At 51.1% G+C, this 24,066-nt stretch overlaps 2 protein-coding genes across 6 annotated transcripts in view; one reads left to right on the plus strand and one right to left on the minus strand.

Annotated features, from left to right (window-relative positions):
- PRMT7 (protein arginine methyltransferase 7) overlaps positions 1 to 13,237 on the plus strand; it is a 48,169-nt gene extending 34,932 nt beyond the window's left edge. For 2 of the 3 annotated variants that reach the window (XM_046680919.1, XM_046680918.1), the window contains exons 14-18: positions 8,117 to 8,278; positions 9,394 to 9,468; positions 11,596 to 11,756; positions 12,655 to 12,751; positions 13,010 to 13,237. In XM_046680919.1, the coding sequence (XP_046536875.1) occupies positions 8,117 to 8,278; positions 9,394 to 9,468; positions 11,596 to 11,756; positions 12,655 to 12,751; positions 13,010 to 13,189 (675 nt within the window). In that variant the 3' untranslated portion in view covers positions 13,190 to 13,237. The remainder of the gene's footprint in view (positions 1 to 8,116; positions 8,279 to 9,393; positions 9,469 to 11,595; positions 11,757 to 12,654; positions 12,752 to 13,009) is intronic. The other variant, XM_046680920.1, reaches the window with a different exon arrangement.
- Positions 13,238 to 14,290: 1,053 nt separating this feature from the next.
- Positions 14,291 to 24,066, minus strand: part of SMPD3 (sphingomyelin phosphodiesterase 3) — an 85,221-nt gene continuing 75,445 nt past the window's right edge. For all 3 annotated transcript variants that reach the window (XM_046680921.1, XM_046680924.1, XM_046680923.1), the window contains exons 4-9: positions 21,948 to 22,023; positions 21,676 to 21,831; positions 20,030 to 20,119; positions 19,647 to 19,710; positions 17,620 to 17,782; positions 14,291 to 17,351 (exon numbers count right to left, since the gene is read on the minus strand). In XM_046680921.1, the coding sequence (XP_046536877.1) occupies positions 17,250 to 17,351; positions 17,620 to 17,782; positions 19,647 to 19,710; positions 20,030 to 20,119; positions 21,676 to 21,831; positions 21,948 to 22,023 (651 nt within the window). In that variant the 3' untranslated portion in view covers positions 14,291 to 17,249. The remainder of the gene's footprint in view (positions 17,352 to 17,619; positions 17,783 to 19,646; positions 19,711 to 20,029; positions 20,120 to 21,675; positions 21,832 to 21,947; positions 22,024 to 24,066) is intronic.

The raw sequence follows: 24,066 nt of genomic DNA on the forward strand, positions 1-24,066 counted from the left end.
TTTTAAGAAACTGCTAAACTGTTGTCCAAGGTGGCCGTACCATCCCCACCAGCAATGTAGGAGTGTTCCAGTTTCTCTAAGCCTTTACCACCACTTGGTATTGTCTTTCTTTTTTGTTGTAGCCATTTTAGTAGGTGTAATGATGTCTCATAGTTTTGGTTTGTATTTGCCTAATGATTGATGATGCTGAACACCTTTTCATGTGCTTGTTTAAATATCCTGTGTCTTATTTGGTGAAATATCTAGTCAAGTCTTTTGCCCATTTTTTCCCATGCCTTTTTTTTTAAACTTAATTTTTATTGAGTTTATGATAGTTTACAATCTTGTGAAATTTCAGTTGTGCATTATTGTCTGTGAGTCGTGTTGTAGGTGCACCCCTTCACCCTTTGTGCCCACCCCCCAGCCCACCTTTCCCCTCTAGCCACTAATCTGTTTTCTTTGTCCACAGGTTTAACTTCCTCATATGAGTGGAGTCATACAGAGATTGTCCTTCTCTATCTGGCTTATTTCACTTAACATAATTCCCTCAAGGTCCATCCGTGTTGTTGTGAATGGGACGATTTTATTCTTTTTTATGGCTGAGTAGTATTCCGTTGTATATGTATACCATATCTTCTTTATCCACTCATCAGTTGATGGGCACTTAGGTTGCTTCCACGTCTTAGCTATTGTAAATAGTGCTGCAATGAACATTGGGGTGCATGGGACTTTTGGAATTGCTGACTTCAAGCTCTTTGGATAGATATCCAGTAGTGGGATGGCTGGGTCACATGGTATTTCTGTTTTTTATTTTTTGAGAAATCTCCATACTATTTTCCATAGTGGCTGCACCAGTTTGCATTCCCACCAGCAGTGTATGAGGGATACTTTTTCTCCACAACCTCTCCAACACTTGTTACTTTTTGTTTTGCTTATTTTTGCTATTCTAACAGGTGTAAGGTGATATCTTAGTGTAGTTTTGATTTGCATTTCCCTGGTGATCAGTGATGCTGAGCATCTTTTCATGTGCCTATTGGCCATCCGTATATCTTCTTTGGAGAAATGTCTGTTCGTGTCTCCAGCCCATTTTTTGATCGGGTTGTTTGGTTTTTTGTAGTTGAGTTGTATGACTTCTTTATATATTATGGAGATTAACCCTTTGTCGGATATATGACTTGCAAATATTTTTTCCTTATTAGTGGGTTGTTTTTTTGTTTCAATCCTGTTTTCCTTTGCCTTGAAGAAGCTCTTTAGTTTGATGAAGTCCCATTTGTTTATTCTTTCTCTTGTTTCCCTTGTCTGAGAAGACATGGTGTCCGAAAAGATCCTTTTAATACTGAGGTCAAAGAGTGTACTACCTACATTTTCCTCTAGAAGCCTTATGGTTTCAGGTCTTACCTTTAGGTCTTTGATCCATTTAGAGTTTATTTTCGTGAATGGTGAAAAAGAATGGTCGATTTTCATTCTTTTACATGTGGCTTTCCAGTTTTCCCAGCACCATTTGTTGAAAAAACTTTCTTTTCTCCATTGTATGCCCTCAGCTCCTTTGTCAAAGATAAGCTGTCCATAGATGTGTGGTTTTATATCTGGGCTTTCAATTCTGTTCCATCGATCTGTGCACATGTTTTTGTACCAGTACCATGCTGTTTTGATTACTGTAGCTTTGTAGTATGTTTTGAAGTCAGGGATTGTGATGCCTCCAGCTGTGTTGTTTTTTCTCAGGATTCCTTTAGCAATTTGGGGTCTTCTGTTGCCCCATATGAATTTTAGGATTCTTTGTTCTATTTCTGTAAAGAATGTCATTGGGATTCTGATTAGGATAGCGTTGAATCTGTAGATTGCTTTAGGTAGTATGGACATTTTAACTATGTTTATTCTTCCAATCCATGTGCATGGAATGTCTTACTATCTCTTTATGTCATCATCCATTTCTTTCAGGAAAGCCTTGTAGTTTTCATTGTATAGGTGTTTCACTTCCTTAGTTAAATTCACCCTGAGGTATTTTATCCTTTTTGTTTCAATTGTGAATGGTATTGTGTTCTTGAGTTCTTTTTCTGTTAGTTCGTTATTAGAGTATAGAGTTGATTTTATATCCTGCAACTTTGCTGTAGTTGTTGATTATTGCTAAAAATTTTCCAATGGATTCTTTGGGGTTTTCTTTTTTTTTTTTCAAGGAAGATTAGCCCTGTGCTAATACTAACTGCTGCCGGTCCTCTTTTCACTGAGGAAGACTGGCCCTGAGCTAACATACATGCCCATCTTACTCCATTTTATATGTGGGATGCCTACCACAGCATGGCGTGCCAAGTGGTGCCATGTCTGCTCCCAGGATCTGAACCGGCGAACCCCGGGCCACCGAAGCAGAACGTGCGAACTTAACTGCCACACCACCGGGCCAGCCCCTGGGATTTTCTATGCATAAGATCATGTTGTCTGCAAACAACGAGAGTTTCACTTCTTCTCTCCCTATTTGGATTCCTTTTATTCCTTTTTCTTGCCTAATTGCTCTGGCCAAAACCTCCAGTACTATGTTGAATAAGAGTGGTGATAGAGGGCATCCTCATCTTGTTCCTGTTCTCAGCGGGATGGCGCTCAGTTTTTGCCCATTGAGTATGATGTTGGCTGTGGGTTTGTCATATATGGCCTTTATTATGTTGAGGTACTTTCCTTCTATCCCCATTTTGTTCAGAGTTTTTACCATAAATGGCTGTTGGATCTTGTTGAATGCTTTCTCTGCATCTATCGAGATGATCATGTGGTTTTTATTCCTCAATTTGTTGATGTGGTGTGTCATGTTGATTGATTTGCAGATGTTGAACCATCCCTGTGTCCCTGGTATGAATCCCACTTGATCATGATGTATCATCTTTTTTTTTTTTTTTTTTTTGAGGAAGATTGGCCCTGGGCTAACTGCTGCCAATCCTCCTCTTTTTGCTGACGAAGACTGACCCTGAGCTAAAATCTGTGCCCATCTTCCTCTAGTTCATATGTGGGATGCCTACCACAGCATGACTTGCCAAGCAGTGCCATGTCTGCACCCGGGATCCGAACCGGCGAACCCCGGGCTGCTGAAGTGGAATGTGTGCACTTAACCACTGCGCCACCGGGCCAGCCCCTGTATGATCTTTTTGATGTATTGCTGTATTCGAGTTGTCAATATTTTGTTGACGATTTTTGCATCTATGTTCATCAGCGATATTGGCCTGTAGTTTTCCTTTTTTGTGTTGTCCTTGTCAGGCTTTGGTATCAGCATGATGTTGGCCTCATAGAATGTGTTAGGAAGTGTTGCATCCTCCCTGATTTTTTGGAATAGCTTGAGAAGGATGGGTATTAAATCCTCTCTGAAAGTTCAGTAGAATTCCCCAGGGAAGCCGTCTGGTCCTGGGGTTTTATTCTTTGGGATGCTTTTGATTGCTGTTTCAATCTCTTTACCTGTGATTGGTCTGTTCGGATTCTCTATTTCTTCTTGATTCAGCTTTGGGAGGTTGTAAGAGTCTAAGAATTTATCCATTTCCTCTAGATTGTCCATTTTGTTGGCATATAGTTTTTCATAGTATTCTCTTATAATCTGTTGTATTTCTGTGCTATCTGTTGTTATTTCTCCTCTTTCATTTCTAATTTTATTTATTTGATCTTTCTCTCTTTTGTTCTTTGTAAGTCTGGCTAGAGGTTTGTCAATTTTATTTGTCTTCTCAAAGAACCAGCTCTTTGTTTCGTTGATCCTTTCTACTGCCTTTTTTGTTTCATTAACATTTATTTCTGCTCTGATTTTTATTATTTCTCTCCTTCTGCTGACTTTGGGCTTTGTTTGTTCTTCTTCTAATTCAATTAAGTGTAGTTTGAGATTGCTTATTTGGGATTTTTCTTGTTTCTTAAGGTGAACCTGCATTGTAATGAGTTTCCCTCTTAATACAGCTTTTGCTGCATCCCATATGAGTTGGTATGTTTTCATTTTCATTTGTCTCCATATATTTTTTTATTTCTCCTTTAATTTCTTCAATGATCTATTGCTTGTTCAATAGCATGTTGTTTAGTCTCCCCATCTTTGTCCCTTTCCCAGCTTTTCTCTTGTAATTAATTTCTCGCTTTATAGCATTGTGATTGGAAAAGGTGCTTCTTATTATTTCAGTCTTAGATTTATTGAGGCTTGCCTTGTTTCCCAACACATGGTCTATCCTTGAGAATGTTCCATGCCCACTTGAGAAGAATGTGTATTCTGCTGTTTTTGGATGGAGTGTTCTATATATGTCTATTAAGTCCAACTGTTTTAGCTTTTCATTTAATTCCACTGTTTCCTTGTTGATTTTCTGTCTGGATGATCTATCTATTGATGTGAGTGGAGTGTTGAGGTTCTCTACTATTATTGTGTTATTCTTAATATCTTCTTTTAGGTTTGTTAATAGTTACTTCATGTACTTTGGTGCTCCTGTGTTGAGTGCATAGATATTTACAAGTGTTATTTCTTCTTGATGGAATGTCTCTTTGATCATTATATACTGCCCCTTGTTCTCTCTCTTTACCTGTCTTATCTTGAGGTCTACTTTGTCTGATATGAGTATGGCAACACCTGCTTTCTTTTGTTTGCCATTAGCTTGGAGTATCGTCTTCCATCCCCTCACTCTGAGCCTGTGTTTGTCATTGGAGCTGAGATGTGTTTCCTGGAGGCAGCATATTGTTGGGTCTTGTTCTTTCATCCATCTCACCACTCTGTGTCTTTTTATTGGAGAATTCAATCCATTTACGTTTAGGGTGATTATCGATATATGAGGGCTTAATTCTGCCACTTTGTCACTCGTTTTCTGGTTCTCCTGCATTTCCTTTGTTTCTCATCCTGTATATTTTGGTCTACCAATCTAATTATGTACTTTTTTTGTTGTGTTTCTTTGTTTTCTCCTTATTTATTATTTGTTTCTGTTCTGCTTTTTTATTTAGTGGTTACTATGAGGTTTGTATTCAAAATCTCATGGATAAGATAGTCCCTTGTCTGATGGCCTCTTATTTCCTTAGACTAAACCAATTCAGTCCCTTTCTTCTTCCCCTCCTAAGTTGTTTTTCTCACATCTTATTCCATCTTGTATTATGAGTTTGCGGTTAAAATGACAAGGTTATCTTTGTTTTTGGTGTTTTCCTTCTCTTTGTCTTTAACGCTAGACTTGAGTATTTGTTATCCTACCCTGATTCTGTCTACTTATTTATCTCCTTACTGTGTGCTTTGTAACCCCTTTCTCCCTTTTTTTTCCCCCTGGTATGAGGGCCTTCTTGAGGATTTCTTGTAGGGGAGGTCTTGTGGCTACGAACTTCCTTAGCTTATGTTTGTCTGGGAAAGCTTTTATTTCTCCATCATATCTCAAGGATATTTTCGCTCAATAGAGTATTCTTGGCTGAAATTTTTTGTCCTTCAAAGATTTGAATATGTCATTCCAGTCTCTCCTAGCCTGTAAGGTTTCTGCAGAGAAATCCACTGAAAGCCTGATAGGAGTTCCTTTGTAGGTTATTTTCTTCTGCCTTGCTGCCCTCAGTATTCTTTGTTTGTTATTCACTTTTGCCAGTTTCATTACTATATGCCTTGCAGTAGGTCTTTTTACATTGACATATTAAGGAGATCTGGTAGCATCTTCCGTATGGATTTCCATCTTCTTTCCTATGTTTGGGAAGTTCTCTGCTCTTATTTCCTTGAACAAGCTTTCTGCTCCATTCTCCTTCTTGAATACTTATAATTCTTATGTTGTGTTTCCTAATTGAATCGTATATTTCTCAGAGACTTTCTTCATTTGTTTTTAATCTTAGTTCTCTCTCCTCTGTCTGGAGCATTTCAACATGTCTATCTTCAATTATGCTGATACGCTCCTCTATGATGTCTGCTCACACGTTCAGGAAATCCATATTTTGTTTATTTCTTACATTGTGTCTTTCATGTCTAATATTTCTGACTGATTCTTCTTTATAGTTGCAATTTCTTTTGTGAAGTAGCTCCTGAACTTGTTGAATTGTTTCTCTACATTCTCTTTTAACTCGAGTTTTTTGATGATACCTATTTTGAATTCTTTGTCATGTAGATTATATACTTCTGTGTCCTCAGAACTGATTTCTGAGTACTTGTCATTTTCTCTGTGGTCTGGAGAGCTAATATAATGTTTGATATTGCTAGAGGGAGTGGCTCTTTTTTTCACATGCTGGTGCTATTTGTTCGCAGTTACCTACTATCACCACTGGGTGGAGTCAAAAGCTGCATATTCTGAGCCCTCTGCCTCTGGGAGATCCCAGGTGCTGGAGCTGGCGCTGGGTTGGTGGGTGGAGGGGCACTTTCTCCTGCATGCTCTCAGGGTTTTCTCTCTCTGCTCTCTCTGTCTACTCTCCTGGGGTGTTGCCTTGATAAGGTCACTCCCTGCAAAAGCTTTCAACTCAGTAGAGGACTTCTCTCTAGGCTGCCAGGGTCTACTGGGAATCCTTGATGTTCCTGTGAACGAACGTCTGCTCCTCCGTTCTTTACCTCTTGGAGACCTCCCACAGTGTCAGATCACAGTCTTTAGGGGAGGGAGCAAAGTTTTCTCTTACCCTATTCCACCTCCTCCAAGGGGGACTCCATCCTCTCCACCCTCTATCATATGGCTGCGTGGGTCTCTCCGACGTTTTTTGTGTTGTGTTTGGATGTTCTCTGTTGGAGTATGAATGTCCTTTTCGTTGTATGTTGGAGGGGAGAGATTACTGGGGAAGCTCACTCTGCCATGATGCTGACGTCACTTTCTCATTTCTTTTTACTGCTGAATAATATTCCGTTGTATGGATATACCACGTTTTATTTATCCATTTGTCAGTTAATGAACATTTGGCTTGTTTTTACTTGTTGGCTAATATGAATGATACTGCTTTGAACATTCACGTACAAGTTGCCCTTTTTCTTCTTATAGGTAAGGATTAAAGATAGATTTAAATTCTGTAAGCCATTGATAAGGTGCACTGGCTAGACTCCAGGTCACTATTAAATAGAGGTGGTGAGAGTGGGCATTCTTGCCTTGTTCCTCCTGTTTGGAAGCAGGGAGTACTCAGGGCCAAGCACTTTCTGTCTTCATTGTGTCCTTCTGTCTCTCTCGTCTCACCCAGAAACCCAGGTATCGTCTCTGGCTAGTCCTTCTCTTGGTGCCCGTCTGTATGGGCCAAGCCCTGGATGGTCTGTCTCCTAGCATCTGCCATGTCTTGCTCTCCTCCTTTTACACAGAGTCCCCACTCCTTGCCTAGACTGTTGCAGTACTCACCCAAGTCACTTCCTGTTCCCAGCTCCACCTGCAGGTGGTCTCCCCACATGCTTTGTGGTCGTCAGAGGGATCTTTCTAAAAGGCATTCCTTTCATTTTGAAATCTTGATTAAAGTTTTTAGTGACCCTCTCCTCTTGCCTCCAGGGCAGAGTCCAGCCCCCTTAACCTGTCATCAGCTGCCTTTGGGTGTCCTGGCTCCTCTGCATCCCTCTGGCCTCACCCTTTATCGTTTTCCTTGCACCTCATCTGACGAGTTCCTGAAAGGGCCTTACTCTCACTCACACCTATGTTTTTGCCTCTTTCTGTCCCTCTGTCTGGGGGCCCCACGCCTTTCCTTTTCTGACCCCTGTTCATGCATTTGTTCATTCACTCAGCAAACCTTTACTGACCATCTGCTCCGGGCCAGGCACTGTGCTAGGTTTTGGGGATACTGTGCTGCCAACACCCCCACTTCTGTGGTGCTCAGAGCCTAGTGAAGGAGACAGTTAGACAAGACCTGAGGATAAATTGTCATGATAAAGCTTTGAGTGGGGATTCACAGGATGCTGTCCTGGAAGCCCTTCCTGATGCCCTTACCCCTGGGGTCCCTCTGTGTGCCCCTTTCTTGCTTCTGTCAGAGCTTACCACACTCTACGAGGACAGCCCCCAGCCTCATCTCCTTGCTCTTCCACTCTGTACTCCTGAGGGCAGGCCTTGTGTCTGTTTCTCATCTTTGTATCCTCAAGGGCAGGTGCAGACTTGGCATGATTGTTTGTTGACTGAGTGAGTGAGTGAAAGAATGAATGGCCAGTTACTTCCATGTACCTGTGAAACTTGTGACCTGTTCTTCATTCTTCAGCCAAATCCTTTGACGCCTTGGTCCTGCTTCTTGCTCTGGTCGCCAGGTCTCTCTCCTCCTGGGGGAGCCGTTCTTCACCACTAGCCTGCTGCCATGGCACAACCTGTTCTTCTGGTATGTGCGGACTGCGGTGGACCAGCACCTAGGGCCCGGCGCTGTGGTGATGCCCCAGGCTGCCTCGCTGTATGCTCTGGTCGTGGAGTTCAGGGTAGGCCACCCAAAGGTTTTTGCAGAATGGGTGGGGGGACCTTGTTTTGTTGAAGACTTTGTATGCAGATGGAGCAAGTCAGGTCTTAATGATTTGGGCCCCTGCTTTTTTGGATCAGAACACTGCAGGGTTGAATAGAAGAGGCTTACCTCTGTAAAAATGCAGTAATTTGGCATATGAAATGGAAATGGCTGTGTCTTGTTATTTTACAATTATGTCTTATCAGAATAATTAAAAAAATATAAATTAAGAGTTTCAGAAGACATGCTGTGTGGCTTGCTCTGCTCTCATTAAGAGCTGAGGCTCCAGTTGTTAAAAGCGTTTTGAGACGGGAGAGTCGGCTTCTTTTTGTAAGAAAAACTTGAAAAGCTTCATTTTAATTTTCTCATCAAAGCAGAACCAGTCACAAAGTCATTTTGGGAAAGGCCTTTTTTATTAAAAGGATTTGAAATGCTGTAACCTGAAGTGTAGGGGGAGCCTCGTTTGATATTTCTCTGATAAGAATGGCTTTATCCATTGGCAGCTTAGTGGCTCCATCACTTATTTTCTGGACATTTCTTCTGTTATTTATTTACCTGGTCAGTTTTCCACATGAATTCTGGTTTTCATGGCCACAGAGGGAATGTGGAGAATGACACTTATCCACGCATACCTCCAGGAGACAGAGGACGCAGAGCTGCCTGGCCTGAGTGCGCTTCTGGTCCCCTCCCTCCCATTGTCCTCATACTGTTTATAGGCGCAGAGCCTTGAGAACTGATTTACAGATTTCTTCCCAAAGAAATGGTGTTCAGAATGGACAGGGAGTGAGAACCCCCAGCCTGGTAGCTCTGGCCGGTTGTCCCCTTGCAGGAGAGGACCTGGGGTCCTATGACACTTGGCAGACTTGAAGAACCAACCTGGATCTTTGGTGTCTCTGAGTTCCTTCAGCCTTGGGGGTCTCTTCCAGGTGTGTGGGAATAGCAAGATGTATCTCAGGTTTTGGACTGGGACAGCCCCTGGCCCGACCTCACTGACCCTTCTTGCTCTTGTCACCACACTTTTGTGTCCCCGGGTGGGTATGGATGTCTGTGTGCCTTGGCAGGTGGGTGTCAGTGAAGGCTGCACCTTCCTCACAGGACCTGTGGCGGATCCGGAGCCCCTGTGGTGACTGTGAAGGCTTTGACGTTCACATCATGGATGACATGATTAAGGTAGGTGGGGCCACAGCTCCCACCCGCAGTGTCCCACCCACCCACTCCTCACGGCCACAGGCCTCTAACAGGGACATCTGGCTTCAGTGGAGGGACCTGGGTTTGGCAGTGTGTGCAGTGTGCAGGGAATTCTTCTGTTAAGGGCGGTGAGGGCAGGTATATCTGTTCTGCTTGGTTCACTATGAACCTGAGAACCATTGTGTCTCAAAGTTGGATACTAGGCCCTTCTTGGTCCTGGGCTGTAACCCCTGAATCAGAGTTTTGGGCTGGAGCCTGTCCATCACCACACCACTGGAACTGTTCTTGCCAATGTCAGCAGCTTGTTCTCTCTGAACAGCTTTTCTAGAAGGCAGTTTGGTAACCTTCTGAGTTAGCCATTTTCATTTTGGGGACTCCATTTCAAGGGAAGCTGTTAGAGTATGGGGAGGGATGTGGAAGGGTGGTCCTTGGGGCTATTTATATATCAATTTAGGGGACTTAGTCAGTTACCAGGGTCTGCATCCCCCAGAACCAAGGGCAGATGTGCAAGTGCCAATGATAGTTGGATCTGCAAGGATTAAAGGAAATTGTCATGATATGTCCACATGAGAAGGGCAGAACAAGGGACACGACTCCATTTGTCTGTATTAAGAAAATTCACGCATACACACTGAGAAAAAGCGGAATAGTGGACACCAGAATATAAGCTGTGTGATTAGGAAGTGGTTAATTTTTTCCTTCTTTTGCTTGTCTTTCTGTTCAAATTTTTCTACGGTGATTATAGATTGCTTGTGTAAACATTTTTTTAAGTAAATAAAGCCAGTGGATATTTTCAGTTTGTATATTATCTGCCCTTCCACAGCACACCACTGACTGTTCCATGCTTTTAGAAATTTCTTTTGTGCCGAGTCACCTCACACTCAGGCTCCTTCCTGAACTCATCCCACCCTTCCAGTCCCCTAAGGTGTTGTGTGTTCTAGGTCACCCTCAGGCCTCTGCCTGACCCTGCCCTCCCTGGCTGTCCCCTTTGTCCTCTCTGTTGCTGGCCAATGTCTGCATCTCTCCTCAACTCAGACCTGAACTCAGACCAAATAGCTAAGAGCAGTGGACTCTGACCTTAATGCTTCCAAAATCCACCTGCTCTTCCCCCCTGCTCCCCCTGACCCCTAGTCTGGCTCCTTCCACTGCTCCCGTCCTAGGTCTGCCACCGCTTCATACCCAACTGCTTGGGCTCAGGGCCCCGGGCATCCTCCCAGGCAAGTCCTTGCCTTCAGTTGCAGTTTGTCATCTGGTCCTATAACAGTCGGGTCCTCAGTTTTCTTCCCCCACTGCTGCTGTTCTGGTCTGGGCCACTTTCATTTCTCACCTGTGACGGTGCAGCCTCCTGTCTCTCCCACTCGGCCTTCCTCCACATGGAGCCTTCGTGAACCTGTAGATCCTCCGTGTGGCCCTGTCTGTCCCCTGTGGGAAAACCTTGTCAGGCTCCCCCAACCCCCACCCCTGCAGAGTCACCTCTGCCGCTCAGCCTGCCCTGGGCTCTTCTCTGCGTCCTCTCCCTACTTGGCTTTGTCCCCTCTCCTCCCTGCGAACTCCTGTGTGACCTTCAGGAGGCAGCCCAGAGAACACCCTTCTGGGCAGTTTTCTCACCCAGCCCCATTCTCCACTAGAGGTCAGTGCTCCCCAGGCCCTGCGATTGCTGGTGTCCATGTTGTCTCCCTTTAGACCAGGAGCCTTTGTTTGGGGGTGGTCTGGCAGCTGTAGTGCTTAGGAAGGGTCACGAATGGTCAAGTGGCCAAGTGCCAGGTGTTTTCACCATTGTAGACTTTTGGTTCTCAGAGCAACTCATGAAATGGGCAGTCTCATCCCATTTTAAAAAGGGAGAAAATGAGGCTTAGAGAGGTAAAGTGACTCCCCAGGGAGACAGCTCGTGAGTGGCGGCAGGGAACAAGAATCCAGCTGGTCTGATCCAGGTGCCTGTGGTCTTTCTGTGAGCATCCACTGCTGTGACTGTGGCAGTTACTCTGAGGAACCCGGGCCATGGAAGTGAGGGGCGACTGGCATAGACCCTGGAGATGGGGTACGAGCACCTTGTCCCCTGGGCTGCCTGGCTCTGTTTCTGCAGACCACCACACCCCTTTCCCTCCTCAGCGTGCCCTGGACTTCAGGGAGAGCAAGGAGGCTGAGCCCCACCCGCTGTGGGAATACCCGTGCCGCGGCCTCTCTGAGCCCCAGCAGATCCTGACCTTTGATTTTCGGCAGCCAGTCCCCTCGCAGCCTGTGCATGCTGAGGGCTCCATCGAGCTGAGGAGGTGAGTGTAGGCTCTAGGGTAGGGGGCGTGGGGGAAGAAAGCAGTGGGCCTACTTTCTGTCTAGTAGTTACTGCCCACATGGCTAAGCATGCACTTAGGCCACTTTCACATGGGTGAAATGGCTCTCCTTGTCTCAGCCTTGCCCTTTCTGGTCTGAAGTGGCCCTGAGTGTATAGCGGGTGTCTCTGGGTATGTGCGGGTGGGGAGGGAGAGCCAGAGTGGGCTTTGTTCATCCCCCCACATCTGAGACTCCCTTTGAGCTAAGCGGCATGTTGAATTACAGCTGCAGAGAAACGTGAATTTGGTTGCTATAGTTACCCATTGGACCATTTTCCTGAACTCTCCTGGGAATCAAAGCAGGTTTGGAATTGGCGAGAGCTGCTCGTTGCGAGGCACCGGCAGGCCCATCCAGCTCCACCTGTCTTCATGGGGAGGAGCTGCTGCTTCTGGAGGAAGAACTCTCTTCTCACTGGGTGGAGGCCATGAGCCCAGAACCCCTCGGGGCTCTTTGACGAGGGGGAGGCAGGGCAAATACCCATCTGGGCCTGCCATCCAGGGTATCTGGGAGGGTGCTTCCAGTTTTTGGTGCCAAGGCTGCGCCCTGAGCCTCTTGGACCAAGCCTTTCGTGACCTCAGGCCGAGGAGGCTCGTGCTGCTCCACGGTTCTTTTGAGTGCTTGGCCAGGCCGCGAGGAGTGAGTTTGGGTTGTGGCTCTTCTTCCTCAGTATTTTACTGAGTAGCCTTTAGTCAGGGGGAGTGTTAGGAGCTTCCTGGCCAGGCAGGATGGAAGTGGGGAAGACCAGAGGTTTCTGGAAAGCAGAAGGGAGCCATGGCTGTGCTCACTCACCTCTCATATGGCTGTTTCTGTTTGGCCCAACATCCCACCCCACTCTCCCAGGCCTGGGAAGAGTCATGGGGTCGTCCTGTGGATGGAATACCACCTGACTCAGGACAGCACGGTCAGCACCGGCCTCCTGAAGCCTGCAGAGGACAAGGTAATACTGTGCTTGCAGGTCCCTGAGTGGGCCCACCCTGAGAGCAGGCACTGCTGGGGGAGGCCATGCCACTCACTTATGCTCTGGGTACTCCCAACCCATTCAGCGGGGTGATAACTCAGTGTCCCGCGTCACTTGGCCCTGGGTTACCTGGCCTTGGTAGCAGCTTCCCACTGCAAGCTGCCTGGACTAGTGGCTGGTCAGGAAGGGGCTTGGGTACTGGGAGCCCTCACTGCCTTCTTGCTACCCCTCCTGCAGGGGGACTGTTGTTGGAATCCCCACTGCAAGCAGGCTGTGTACTTCTTCAGCACCACGCTGGACCCTAGCGCACCGCTGGGCGGCTCTCGAACAGTCAGCTACACTGTGGAGTTCCACCCCCATACTGGCGACATCACCATGGATTTCACACTCTCAGACACTCTGGAGGATGAGCACTGACCCTCACTCATTGAGAAATAAAGTGGCCTGAGTGCTCTGGGCTCTGAATGGTGTGGCTTTCTGGGAAGGAAGGTGGAGGTACCTGTCCTTTCAGGGCCCAGCCTGGCCTTTTTTTTCCATTATTGTATTGCCAGCTCCTTGCTCCAGGTGTGGGCTGCTGGCTGAATTTGGAGCCAAGGAGGGGCCGGGGGGCTCCCCCTGCAGTGGTTTTGAAGTGCTCAGAAGCTCGAAGGTAGCACTGTCTCTCGTGCCCTCCCTGGAAAGGAGCGGAGCCCCGTAGTCAGCTGGGCTGGGCAGGTTGGGTGCTGTTCTCGGCAGCACAGTGCCGAGGCGAGTGTGCTGCCCATGGTGGGAGCCGGCCTGGCCTGCACCCCAGGAACCTCTGGGACTTGCCTGCCTGGCTCCAGCTGGGAGGGCTTCTGAGGTGGAGACACTGACTTGTGGTTGGGCCCTGGGCCTTGAAGACCCCAGCAGGGCCAGGCCGAGGCTGGGGTTCTGGCCCTGTCACTTGCTGGGTAATGTCACCAAGCCACATTCAGAGGTGTCTGGCCTTGGTGTGCAGCACCAGCAGCTGACTAAGGCCCAAGACCTGGACACCAGGTTGCTGTTCAGAGGACAGAGAAGAGCTGTCCCAGAGCAGCTCCTGAGATGTAGACCAGGAAACCAGCCATCAGGACAGGGAGCCAGGAGTTGCGCCTCTTCCCGTGTGCCCCCCCTTTTAGCAAAGGACCTCCTGCCACCTCAGAAGTCTGGGGCAGATGGGTATGGTGCCACCACCCCAGCCTGCCCTTGCCTCGCCAGGTAAGGCCAGAGTCCTGAGGAGGCCCCAGCCTTGCTCTGCCGCACACTCAAGGTGCCCTTTTGCTGTTTACTCCCAGTTCCAGAGGGAACGAGGAGACACCAAGTAAGAGAACCCAAGTGGCCCAGTGTCCTGCCAGTTCAGTGCAGACATGGGCTGGGCCTGTCCTGCAGGAGGAGGCAAGAAAGGCAGGGCCTCCCCAGCGCTGCCCCCACAGTCCTGCCTGGCCACCCAGCCCTGGAGTTGAGTTGGAGCAGGGCCTGGCCCCAGCTTTTTGCTCAAATAAGTGGAAAACACAAGCCTTGAGCCTCACAGTTTTATTTTCTCCTCATTAGCCATCCTTCCTTTCAGCACCAATAAAGGAAAAAAACACTTCTCTTTTGAAAATATTTTATCGGTGTAAAGACTGTTTTTCTTCTAGGGAAGAATCGTCTGGATATATATATTTGATAATGTTTTTACCAAAACCTTAGGTGTGCTTACCATATAAAACCCCTAATGTCCCATGAGGATACAATACAGAAAAGAATACAGAAATTAAAAAAGTGTTTTTTTCTTTTTAAAACAGTATTTCTAAATCTTAGCAAGTTAATACAATAGTTAAAAAGCATCAAGATTAATATTCATACTTAAAACTCAAGGTGGTTTGGACAAATGCAAATGACTGTCTCCTTCCAGAGCTGACCCCACCTCCTGGCTTCCCCGGAGGAGGCCGGGCCCGGGGCAGGCGCGGGCCTTGTTTGGGGATTTGGGTGACCCGTGTCTGCCCCTCCCAGGCCTAGATGCCACAGAATGTGAGATCTTGGCAATGTTTCTTTTCTTTCTTTTTTAAAAATCAAAATGGAAAAGTCTGGCTTGTGCACGGCCCTGGGAGTCCACAGGCTTCATGAAACATGTGGTTGGGCAATGGCAGCCTCAGCAGAGGCCGTGCCAGAGGGAGGTGCGAGGGGGGCCGGGGGGTGGGCCAGCCCTGCTCTGGACGCCAGGGCCAGGCTGGGCAGAGGCGACCTTGTTAGGACAGGAAATGGCTGAGGCACAGGGAGGTATGACTTGCCTAAGGCGCCCTGTGAGTGAGGGAGAGAAGCCTGTGCCCCCTGCGCCTTGGCTCCCACCAAGCTGCCCTGGGGGTAGGCGGCCTCTCGGAGGGATGGAAGCTGTGCTGGAGTTTCTCTGCTTCAGGAGCCCTGGCCTCGGCCTCTGCTGCTCTCCCAGGCACACAGCCGACTTGCAGCCTGGGGGGCCTCAGCTCAGGCCTGGCTATCTAGTTGGGCCCCACCCGTGGGAGCAGAGATTCTGGCTGCTCCTGGGAATGGGGGCCCTCTGACAGCAGGAAGCCTACCCAAGGCCCTGAGAGCCAGGCCCTCTGAGGAGGGGCACAGCAGAGAGCCCAGGAGGGACAGCACCCTCAGCCGGTGGTGAGCAGCCTGTCCTGGCTTCTGGACACAAGGTGGGGCTGGGGGCCTGGCCAGTGAAGTGCTCCTAACAGCAAAGCCCTCAGCCCAGCTGCTGCCCTGGCCTGCTGGGTTTAGATAAACCAGTGCCACCACAGGTGCAAATCTCAGGAATGTCCTCCCCCAGTAAAGGGCCTGGCCTCTCGCTGGCAGCTTGGCTCCCTCTTCGTCCCTCTTCCAGCTCAGTGGGTGACAAGGCACAGCATCAGCACACCGGCACCAGGAGGCTCCCAGCAGCAGGGTCCTGGTGCACCCCCAGCGTTGCTGGGTGGAGCTGCCTTCAAGCCAGATGGGCACGTGGTCAGGGCACTACGAGGAGGGGAGACCAGTGGGGGTTGTCAAGAACAGTCCCCCGAGGCAGAGGAGCCTCACACCTGGAAACAGACAGAACCCTCCCTGCATGACCAGGGGAGCGGGTCCAGGTGTGTTTAAAAAGGCAGGTGGACAGAGGCAGTGCTGCCATGGGGTGGGGAGCTGTGGGCCTCACCTGCAGGCTCTGCCACGCTATGCTTGGGTGTCCAGGACTGGCCCTGGTCACACAGTAGCAGAATAGGTGTCTATGCATCTGGACGCCAATTAGTACCACTCCTTGCCTCACGCAAGTGGTGGCTATTGGCCTTGCCACCCCCAGCCTGCACACTGATGAGGCGACAGGCTGCTGTCGGCACCTTGGCTCCCCCGCCTTTGTCCAGGGCCCCTCGGTTGCTGTTGAGAATGGGCGTGGGAGATCAGAGTCGCAGCCCCACCCAGAGGCAGGTGGACAGTTCCTGAGCTCAGCCAGCATGTGGATGGGGACGGGCCCCACAGAAGGATTGGTCCCAAACCAGAGGTGTCCAAGGGGGGAGACGGGATCAGGCAGAAAGATGTGTTGGTTTTGACAGAAGAGAAGTTACAAATCTTAGCATTTTCAAAACCAGAAGCCCCCCACCCCCCACCCCCCCATGCCGTGAGTTCCCCTTTTTCCTGTAAAAAAGTGATGCTCTCCGGGGATTCCTGTCTATGGCTCCACTGCCCACTTCGGAGTCTCTGGGGCCCTGGTGCGCCGGGGGGAAGGGAGCCTATCTCGGGAAGAGGAGCCTTCTCCCGTGCGGCTTGCAGACCCTCTAAAGTGAAAGGTTGTCTTTGTTCTTAACTTTTTCTGTTTTTCTTTTTAAAATGTGATTGCCCTTGAATGCAAGACCCTGGGAAGAGCCCGGGCTCGCTGGTAACTGGACACAGCCTCACGGTCCCTGCTTGGGAGCCGTCCCGGCTGGCGGCGGTGAGCAGGTGGTCCTGTGCCCAGGAATGCTTCTTTGGCTGGTTCTGATTGTGTTTGGAGTTTGGCCTTGGGTGAGGCCCAAGCGAGGGGTCTGTGTGGCTACGGTGTGGCACGTGGCATGCAGGCAGCGTGCATGCGAGGGTGCAGGCATGCGAAACAACATGGCAGCAGACAAAAATAATGAACCCTGGACGAAGCTTGAGAAGAGATACAAAGAGTACAGAAACCCGGTTCTCATACTAACCCACGGGTTACAAACTAGTTTGTGCTGTAGATTTGTAGAAAATCACGTTTGGAAAGAATGGCACTGGTTGGGTAGCCGGGGCTCCCGGGGCCGACCTGACTCCTGTGTCCAACGGTGAGTGCCCAGAGGTGCAGGGCAGCGCTGGTTCCAGCTCACCCGGGACTAACCGTGGCTCCCCCTGGGCCCCTGCCCTCCTCCCCTGGCACCGGGGGTCGGGGGGTGCTCGCTGCTGGAGGAGACGTGGCCAGGAAGGGGCTTCGGCTCAGAGGGCTGGCAGAGGCCCAACTGCTCCCGGTGACTTGGCTGGTCTATGCCTCCTCCTCCGCCGCAGACACCATCAGCCGCATGGCTACAGGGAGGTGGTCTGTCAGGCCTGACAGCTGGGTGATAAAACTGAATTCTTCCACCTCCTGCAGGAAGGGGCGGGGCAGAAGCATCCCCGTTAGACCCAAAGACTGCAAAGGAGGGACCTGGAGGGCAGGGGCTAGGGCCTCTGGGCTGGGGCTGGCCCAGAGTTCCCTTCAGGGCAGAGGGGTGGGAGGATCCCATGGGCCCCAGAGGTCTCTGGGACTGGCAGGTCTCACTTTGAGGGGAGAGTTCAGTGCTGTCGAGGGTGCAGGACGCAGGGTCTCCTATCTACAAGCACGGCCTGGCTGCCCGGCCCAGCCCCAGACTCACGGCTTTCCAGTCCAGGCACAGTCCCTCCTCCGTGTACAGCATGTAGTCGATGCGCCTGCCGTTGCCCTTCAGCAGGTCCTTGCGTCCCTTCTGGCCTGCCCCAGTGCTCTTGCTGGTGGGGAAGGCGAGGTACTCCCGGCGGCCTTCCTCACTCTCCAAGACCCTGCTCATGCAGACAGGAAGGCAAGGTGAGCCCCTGCCCCAGCCCCCAGGTCCTCAGTGTGGAGCCACATTCTCATCCCCAAGTGAGGGAAGCAGGTCAGAGCAAACCCCTGCATTTAAGATCTGTCTTCCCTGTGGACCCAAAAAGGGACTGGGATGGAGGGAAACAGTCTGAGCCTACAAGTTCCTGACTGATCTGGGCCACTCCAGAATCTGCCTGGGAATGTCCCATGTCCACCTTGGGCTAGCCAGCATTCGCTTTCCCTTTCTGAACTGGGACATTGTCCATGGCTGCAGCTTGGACCCAGCACCACCCAGAGCCCATGGCCGAGTTAGGGATGGAACTGCCTAGCCCCTCTGCAGAATGGGGTTCTGCTCTGAGCCAATACGGGCCTGTCTGGGGGAACTTGGTCTTGGTAGTGAACCTCGGGTATCCTTCTCTCCTGAAAGTCCTCAGACTCCCCATGACTCTTGTTTCAGGCAGCAGGAGCGGGGGAGCCAGGGGAGCACCCATGCCCCCTCCCAGGACTGGATTCTGTCGCTCTGGCCCTGAGCCACCAAACCTCTGGGCTTCCACTTCCCCCTCTGACACAAGAACGATTGCTGTGGGCCCCAGGACACTTTAGGGGCCCGGTGTGCCAGGAAAGGAACAACGTGGGATGAGGAAGGAAACTGATGTGGGTGCCTAAGTGCTGGCCAAAGTTCTACAGGGAGGGCAAGGCGCTTGGGTTGGGTATCACACCCTGAATCTGAGTCTTCTGACTCCCTGTCTGCCGACTCCTTCCTGCCGGATTTCCTCCGGGGCCCAGCCAGTGGGGAGGAGCCTTTATGGGAGACCCCGTCACAGAGAGCAGATGCAGGCTGATGAAGGGGACAGGAAGGGCAGCCACCAAGAGACACTACACAGGCCTGCCCGGCCGGCTAATGCCTGGACAAATGGAAGGGACGCCTGCACAGGCATAGCCAGCAAACATGGGCTCCTACAAGGTTTTTATCTGTCTTGAGATAAATACACGAATGACATGCAGAACATCGTTATCTCTCAGAAATATAATCCATTACTGTCCTTTGCCTTTGATAATTAATTCTAGCATCAATGATCTAAGAGTTACTGATAGTCATTTTTTAATCATCATCTCATAAAAAGATAATTTTCTCAGCATAGGATGATGTTTCAAATTTAGTCCATAATCTAATTAATTGGCTCAAATTAGCTGCGAGGAGCCATTACTGTGACTCTGTGCAGTCTCACATTGTGAATTATAAATTGGTTCTGCTGCTGGCCTCTCAAATGTGTCCTTTATGGACGTCTCAACAGGTTCAAGAATGAAGTTTGGCTGGGATGGAACTGTCTCTGCTTTGAAAATGACTGGCTTGTGTTAGCTCTTCTCATATTTTTATTTGCCTAATTGGTGGATACCAGCTGCCAGGCTCCCTGGAGCAGACGCCATCCCCAGGGTTCTTCTACAGGGATCTTGGCCTCGCCCTGGAAGATTCTGGTCCCTTTTCCTGTGCCCAGCAGGGCCCCAAGGCCGATGGGGCTTGGGGCAGGGCAAGCTCTTGGAGAGTGACCCGGACTCTGGGTGCTGGTGTAGGAAATGCCACCTCAGGACCCCAGGCCTACTGGGAGGCTTCTCCTTGGTGAGGCCAGCCCGTGAGGCCTGAGGGCCACCCTCGCCTCGGCCCCCCCTCCCCCAGCTTCAGTCCCTGGGGCTGTCACAGGTTTCCTTCCCATGGAGCTGTGCTGGCTTGTCTGCCTCACACAGCCCGTCTCTCCACCCCTGAGTCAGGGCACACTGCTCATCCCAGACCTGGGAGCCAGCCCAGGATCCACCCGCGCCCACCCAACGCAGCTGGGTCCTTACTTCTGCAGATTTTCAGGGGTGCACGCGTCCTCATCGTAGAGGCCATCTGTGTCCAGCAAGGTACCTGAGGATGAGGCAGTGAGAGAGGTCACTGCAGGTAGGGCCTCTCCAGCCTCTAGAAGGGCTGCCTCTCTGGGGCAGGAGGGGTGGGCGAGGGCTCTGCTGGCCTGGGCAGCTGAATGACCTCCCAGCAGTGGGATCTTGGGGCAGGTCCTGGAGGTCTTTCTGGGAAGCCTGTGGGGAGCCCAGCCTTGGTGGAATATCAAGTCTCAGCACGGGGTGCTCAGGCCTCAGCAGTGCCTCTCCCCTGCCCCAGGCCTCTCTGTCCCCCGACACTCTACCTCCACGCCCCCACCCCAGCCCCAGCCCAAGCCCCAGCTCACCGATGGCCCACGGCTTCTCCTCCCCGGGCCCCAGGCGGCAGGGGTCCTTGTAGCGTGTAAACAGGGAGTGCTGCTGCTCCAGCTTGTCGTCTGCAGGGAGGGAGGGAGGGAACCTTGTGGTCTCGGGGTGTCTGGCCTGTCCTGGAGGGCCACCTGCCACTGGTTACTCTGACCACATGCAACCACGTCCCTGTTCCTCAGGTAACTGCCCCTGGGTGGGGTCTGTGGTCCATTTGTCATTGATTTTCTGTGTCCTTGAGAATACCCCCCTCTCTACACCCCCACTCTAGTGTTCAGCTTTCCTTCTGTCTAAGGACAGAGGTCATTGTCCCTCCTGGACTCCAGGGAACAGTGATCTCAAGGCCTTCCCAGATGCTGTGGCACACTCTGCGGGGGGTTGGCTGGTTGATGCTGCCCCGGCCGGGACTCCTGCCCTTCACAGACCTGGGTGCCCAGGCAGAGTGAGGAGTGACCCCACCAGGCTCAGAGAGGGAGATGACCTGCTCTGGGTTCGGGTTTGTCCTGCCAACTCGTGGAGCCAGAAGGGCCTTTGTGAGACCCCTGGGAGGAAGGACAGGGCACGGAGTGGAGCCTGATGGGATGGGACCCCCTCCCGACAGCCTCTTCCTGTGTGCGCTGGGTCCCCACCCTGACTCAGGAAGATTCTGGGAACACCCAGCATTTGGAGCTGGCGTCAGGCATGTGACTGTGAGGGCACCTCCGGGCTGCAGGGGTGGACTGTGTGTTCCACGGTGAGCACTGGTCTCCCCACCCACCCTGGAGGTGCCACCCTTGTCAAGGGAGGCCTCCCTGGTCGCGAACAGATAGAAACAGCTGCCACCAGCTGCCACTTTGAGGTTTTCTCCTTTCTCTGAGGATTAGCCCCATGTTGCCCACCCATCCTCAGTTTCTCCTGGGGCTGTGGCCAGAGTGGAAGGAGCCAAGGAGCCAGTAGACCAGCAGGTTTTCCTTGAACCCAGCTCCTCAGGCCAAGGGAGGTTCAGAGCTGCCCAAACACCCAGGAGGTCCTAGGATCAGCATGATCATCTGAGTCACAGCTCAGTTATTTAAATTAATTATTTGAAATTTCACCCATGATGAACTTTTAGTCTTTTAGCCTAAAGGCATGATTTCCAGGGTTCAAATCCCAGTTCAACCACTTCCTGGCTGTGTGACTTGGGGACTAGTTACTCAACCTCTCTGGGTCTTAACCTCCTCTTCCACACCATGTGGGTAAAATACAGTGCCCACTCTTAGTGTTGTTAAATGAAACAGTAGGCCCGTGAACAGTGGTTAGAATTGTGTCTGGTGAAAGTAAGAGCTGAACAAAGATGTGGTGGGTAGTATTAGCTGACTCGCCCTCAGTCTGAGTGTCAGAGGCCCCAAGCCTTCCCTTCAGAAGTTCAATTTGAGGGCATCTCTTTATCTCCAGCAAGGAGCCCTCTGAGCTTGCTAGGCAGAGCATGGGCTCTTCTCATTCTAGTGCTTCTAGGAGTCAGAGAAATCATAGCCTTGCTACTATCCCACTTACATGTTCGCGAGGAGCAGGAAGTTCTTCTAGCTGCCTAAACTGAGTCTTTCCAGCTGTGACTGGAGCCCACGCCCTCCCCAGTAGCCAACCCGGATGGGCAGGACCACAGGCTCACCGGAGGAGCAGTTGTCAAAGTTAAAATCTCCACAGATGACGTCAAACGCCACCAGCTCCTCGGGGTTGGCTGCGCTGGACGAGGAGGTAGATTTTCGGAAATCAGCCAGCCAGTCCTGAAGCAGGTCCAGCTGTTCACACCGGATGGCACTGTCCTCTTCGGGGCAGAACCACAGAGACCAGATGACGAAGATGCAGCCAGACCCCAGCGCCGATCCCAGCCCTCTGGGGGCAGATGCCCCACCCCCGACAAGTGCGGCCCACGGGACCTACCTGGCAGGGCGTGCAAGTGTGTGCAGGAGATGTACCCGACAATTCTTTGGTCCTGAGGTGTGCTTCCCACCTGCACCTGTGGGGGAGGAGGTGCAGTGTCAGTGCGGACACCTACAAGCCATCACTGCTCTGAGCACCAAAGGATGCTGGCGAGCCCCCCACCCTCCCTGTGAACCCTCACAAGCCCAGCTTCGTCGGCTCCTGGCTAGGCCCGGGCCCAGGGAGGAACAGCACATGTCCTGCTTCTTGGAACTTCTGGTGCAGCATGGGAGGCAGATACCTAAAGAAATACCAGCCCGTGGCATGGTGAGTGCCGGCAGCAATTCACGCAAAGCTCTCGAGGAGGGAAAATGCTGAAATCCCCAAAGATTTCCTCCCCAAACGCCTGCCGTCTCCTGGTGACCAGAATGTCCACATGGATGACCCTCACGTGCCAGCCCCTCAGTTCCGTGTCCACTCCTGTCTGGTGGCTCTTTCCTCCTCCTCTTGGTCATACCCTAGACCCAGATCACGCCCTAGAGCCTGTCGCTCTGAAGTCGAAGCTGGGCTCCCCTCTGGGAGGCAGCCCACTTAGATGCTGGATGCTGGCCACCCTCCCTCCACTGTGAGAGGCCTCGGACCCTCCCCTCTGCCCTCTCTCCCCCGTCTCTGCCCTCTGGCTTCATGAGAAATCACTTCATCTGCTTTTTGGCTGTTGTCCTCATTAGTTCCCCGATCTGGGATGACAGCTGTGGCCTGTGTCTCCATGGCACCTGTGTCATGGGCTGGCCTCAGGTGCCTCACGGCCTCCATCCAAACCCAGTCCTCCTTCCTCCACAGTGGCCTCCTCATACCTTCATGCTCCACTCTTCCCCAGTCCTCGGTCCTCACCTCCCTGCTCACCTCCTTCACTGCAAACAGAGTCCCGGGGGATGGAGTGGGGCAGGGGGCTCCTCCCCAACTCCCTGCCCAACCACAGATGACCCTGGCAGGCTGTCTCCACAGGTTGGCATAGTGAAATGGGCATCTCAATCATGCATCACAGGCAACTTGATACGGCCCCCAGAGGTGACCCTGATGCAAGCCTGAGCCGTTGTCAGCGCTGTGGTTGGGGATGTAAGGGATGGCCACCCAGGCTGCCGGCTCTCTCAGGCCCTCTGGCCACGGCCCAGGTGCTGGAGGCTGAGATGGGAGAGTCCCTCCCAGGCATGCTCCCCACGACCATCCGTGGGTGTCTTTCCCCAGGGACTTTTGGTTGGCTCCTCATCCTCTTCCTCTGTGGGCGCTCCTCCCACCTGAGCCTCAGCCGTCTTCCCCAAACTTCACTAACTCACAGCAGACTGGGTTTTCTGTGCTGACGAGATGGCCCTGGGGAACTTTCCAGGGAAGCTGACTGTAGAGGCCGGTTCTCTGCTGAGGGGCCTGCAGCAGCACGGTGGGTGCACCTGGCACCTGCTGAGCAGACCCTGCCCATCCCCCAGCTAAGAGCAGCCTGGGCTCCCTGCTGCCGCATCACAGGCCCCCCACTCTGAGAGTCTTGGGAGGCGTCTGTCTTTCTTTTTGCTACTGACGTCAGGTCGGCATTTTTCTCCTCCACAGGGACTTTCACATCATCAGCACCGTAGCTTTCTATGGCTCTCCCTCCCCTTTCCCAGCTGGGATGGAGGCACATGTTCCCAGCGCCCAGGGGGATGAATGGCTGGTTACTTGATAATGAGCTATATGGCCTGGATTTGGGGCTGTTTACAAACTCACGTGTTCACTATTCACTTCTTGCCCAAATTCCAGACCCAAACCTTGGCCCCCTAGTACCCCCACCCCTGGAATGGCTCAGGAAATTACATACCGTCAATACCCTGTTGCAAAAACACAACACAGTTTTAAAACCACAATGCCCCCAAAGGCCACATGATGGCGCTCTCGCCCCTGCATTCCTTAGGCAGAGTCTGTTCCCTCCTCAGTAATGTGAGCTCTCCTGCCTCCTGCTTCACAGACGCTGCCTTGCTGGAACCTTACGACAACCATATACTCAAATTATACCACAACTGGCCGGGGTCACAAGGCTCCGATGGCCGAGGCTGGTTCAAATCAGATGTTTGCTGCCCCACGCTCAGCTCCCCACCCTCCTCTCTGCTGTTTT

This window comes from Equus quagga, chromosome 13 (assembly GCF_021613505.1).
Source record: "Equus quagga isolate Etosha38 chromosome 13, UCLA_HA_Equagga_1.0, whole genome shotgun sequence".
Taxonomy (NCBI): domain Eukaryota; kingdom Metazoa; phylum Chordata; class Mammalia; order Perissodactyla; family Equidae; genus Equus; species Equus quagga.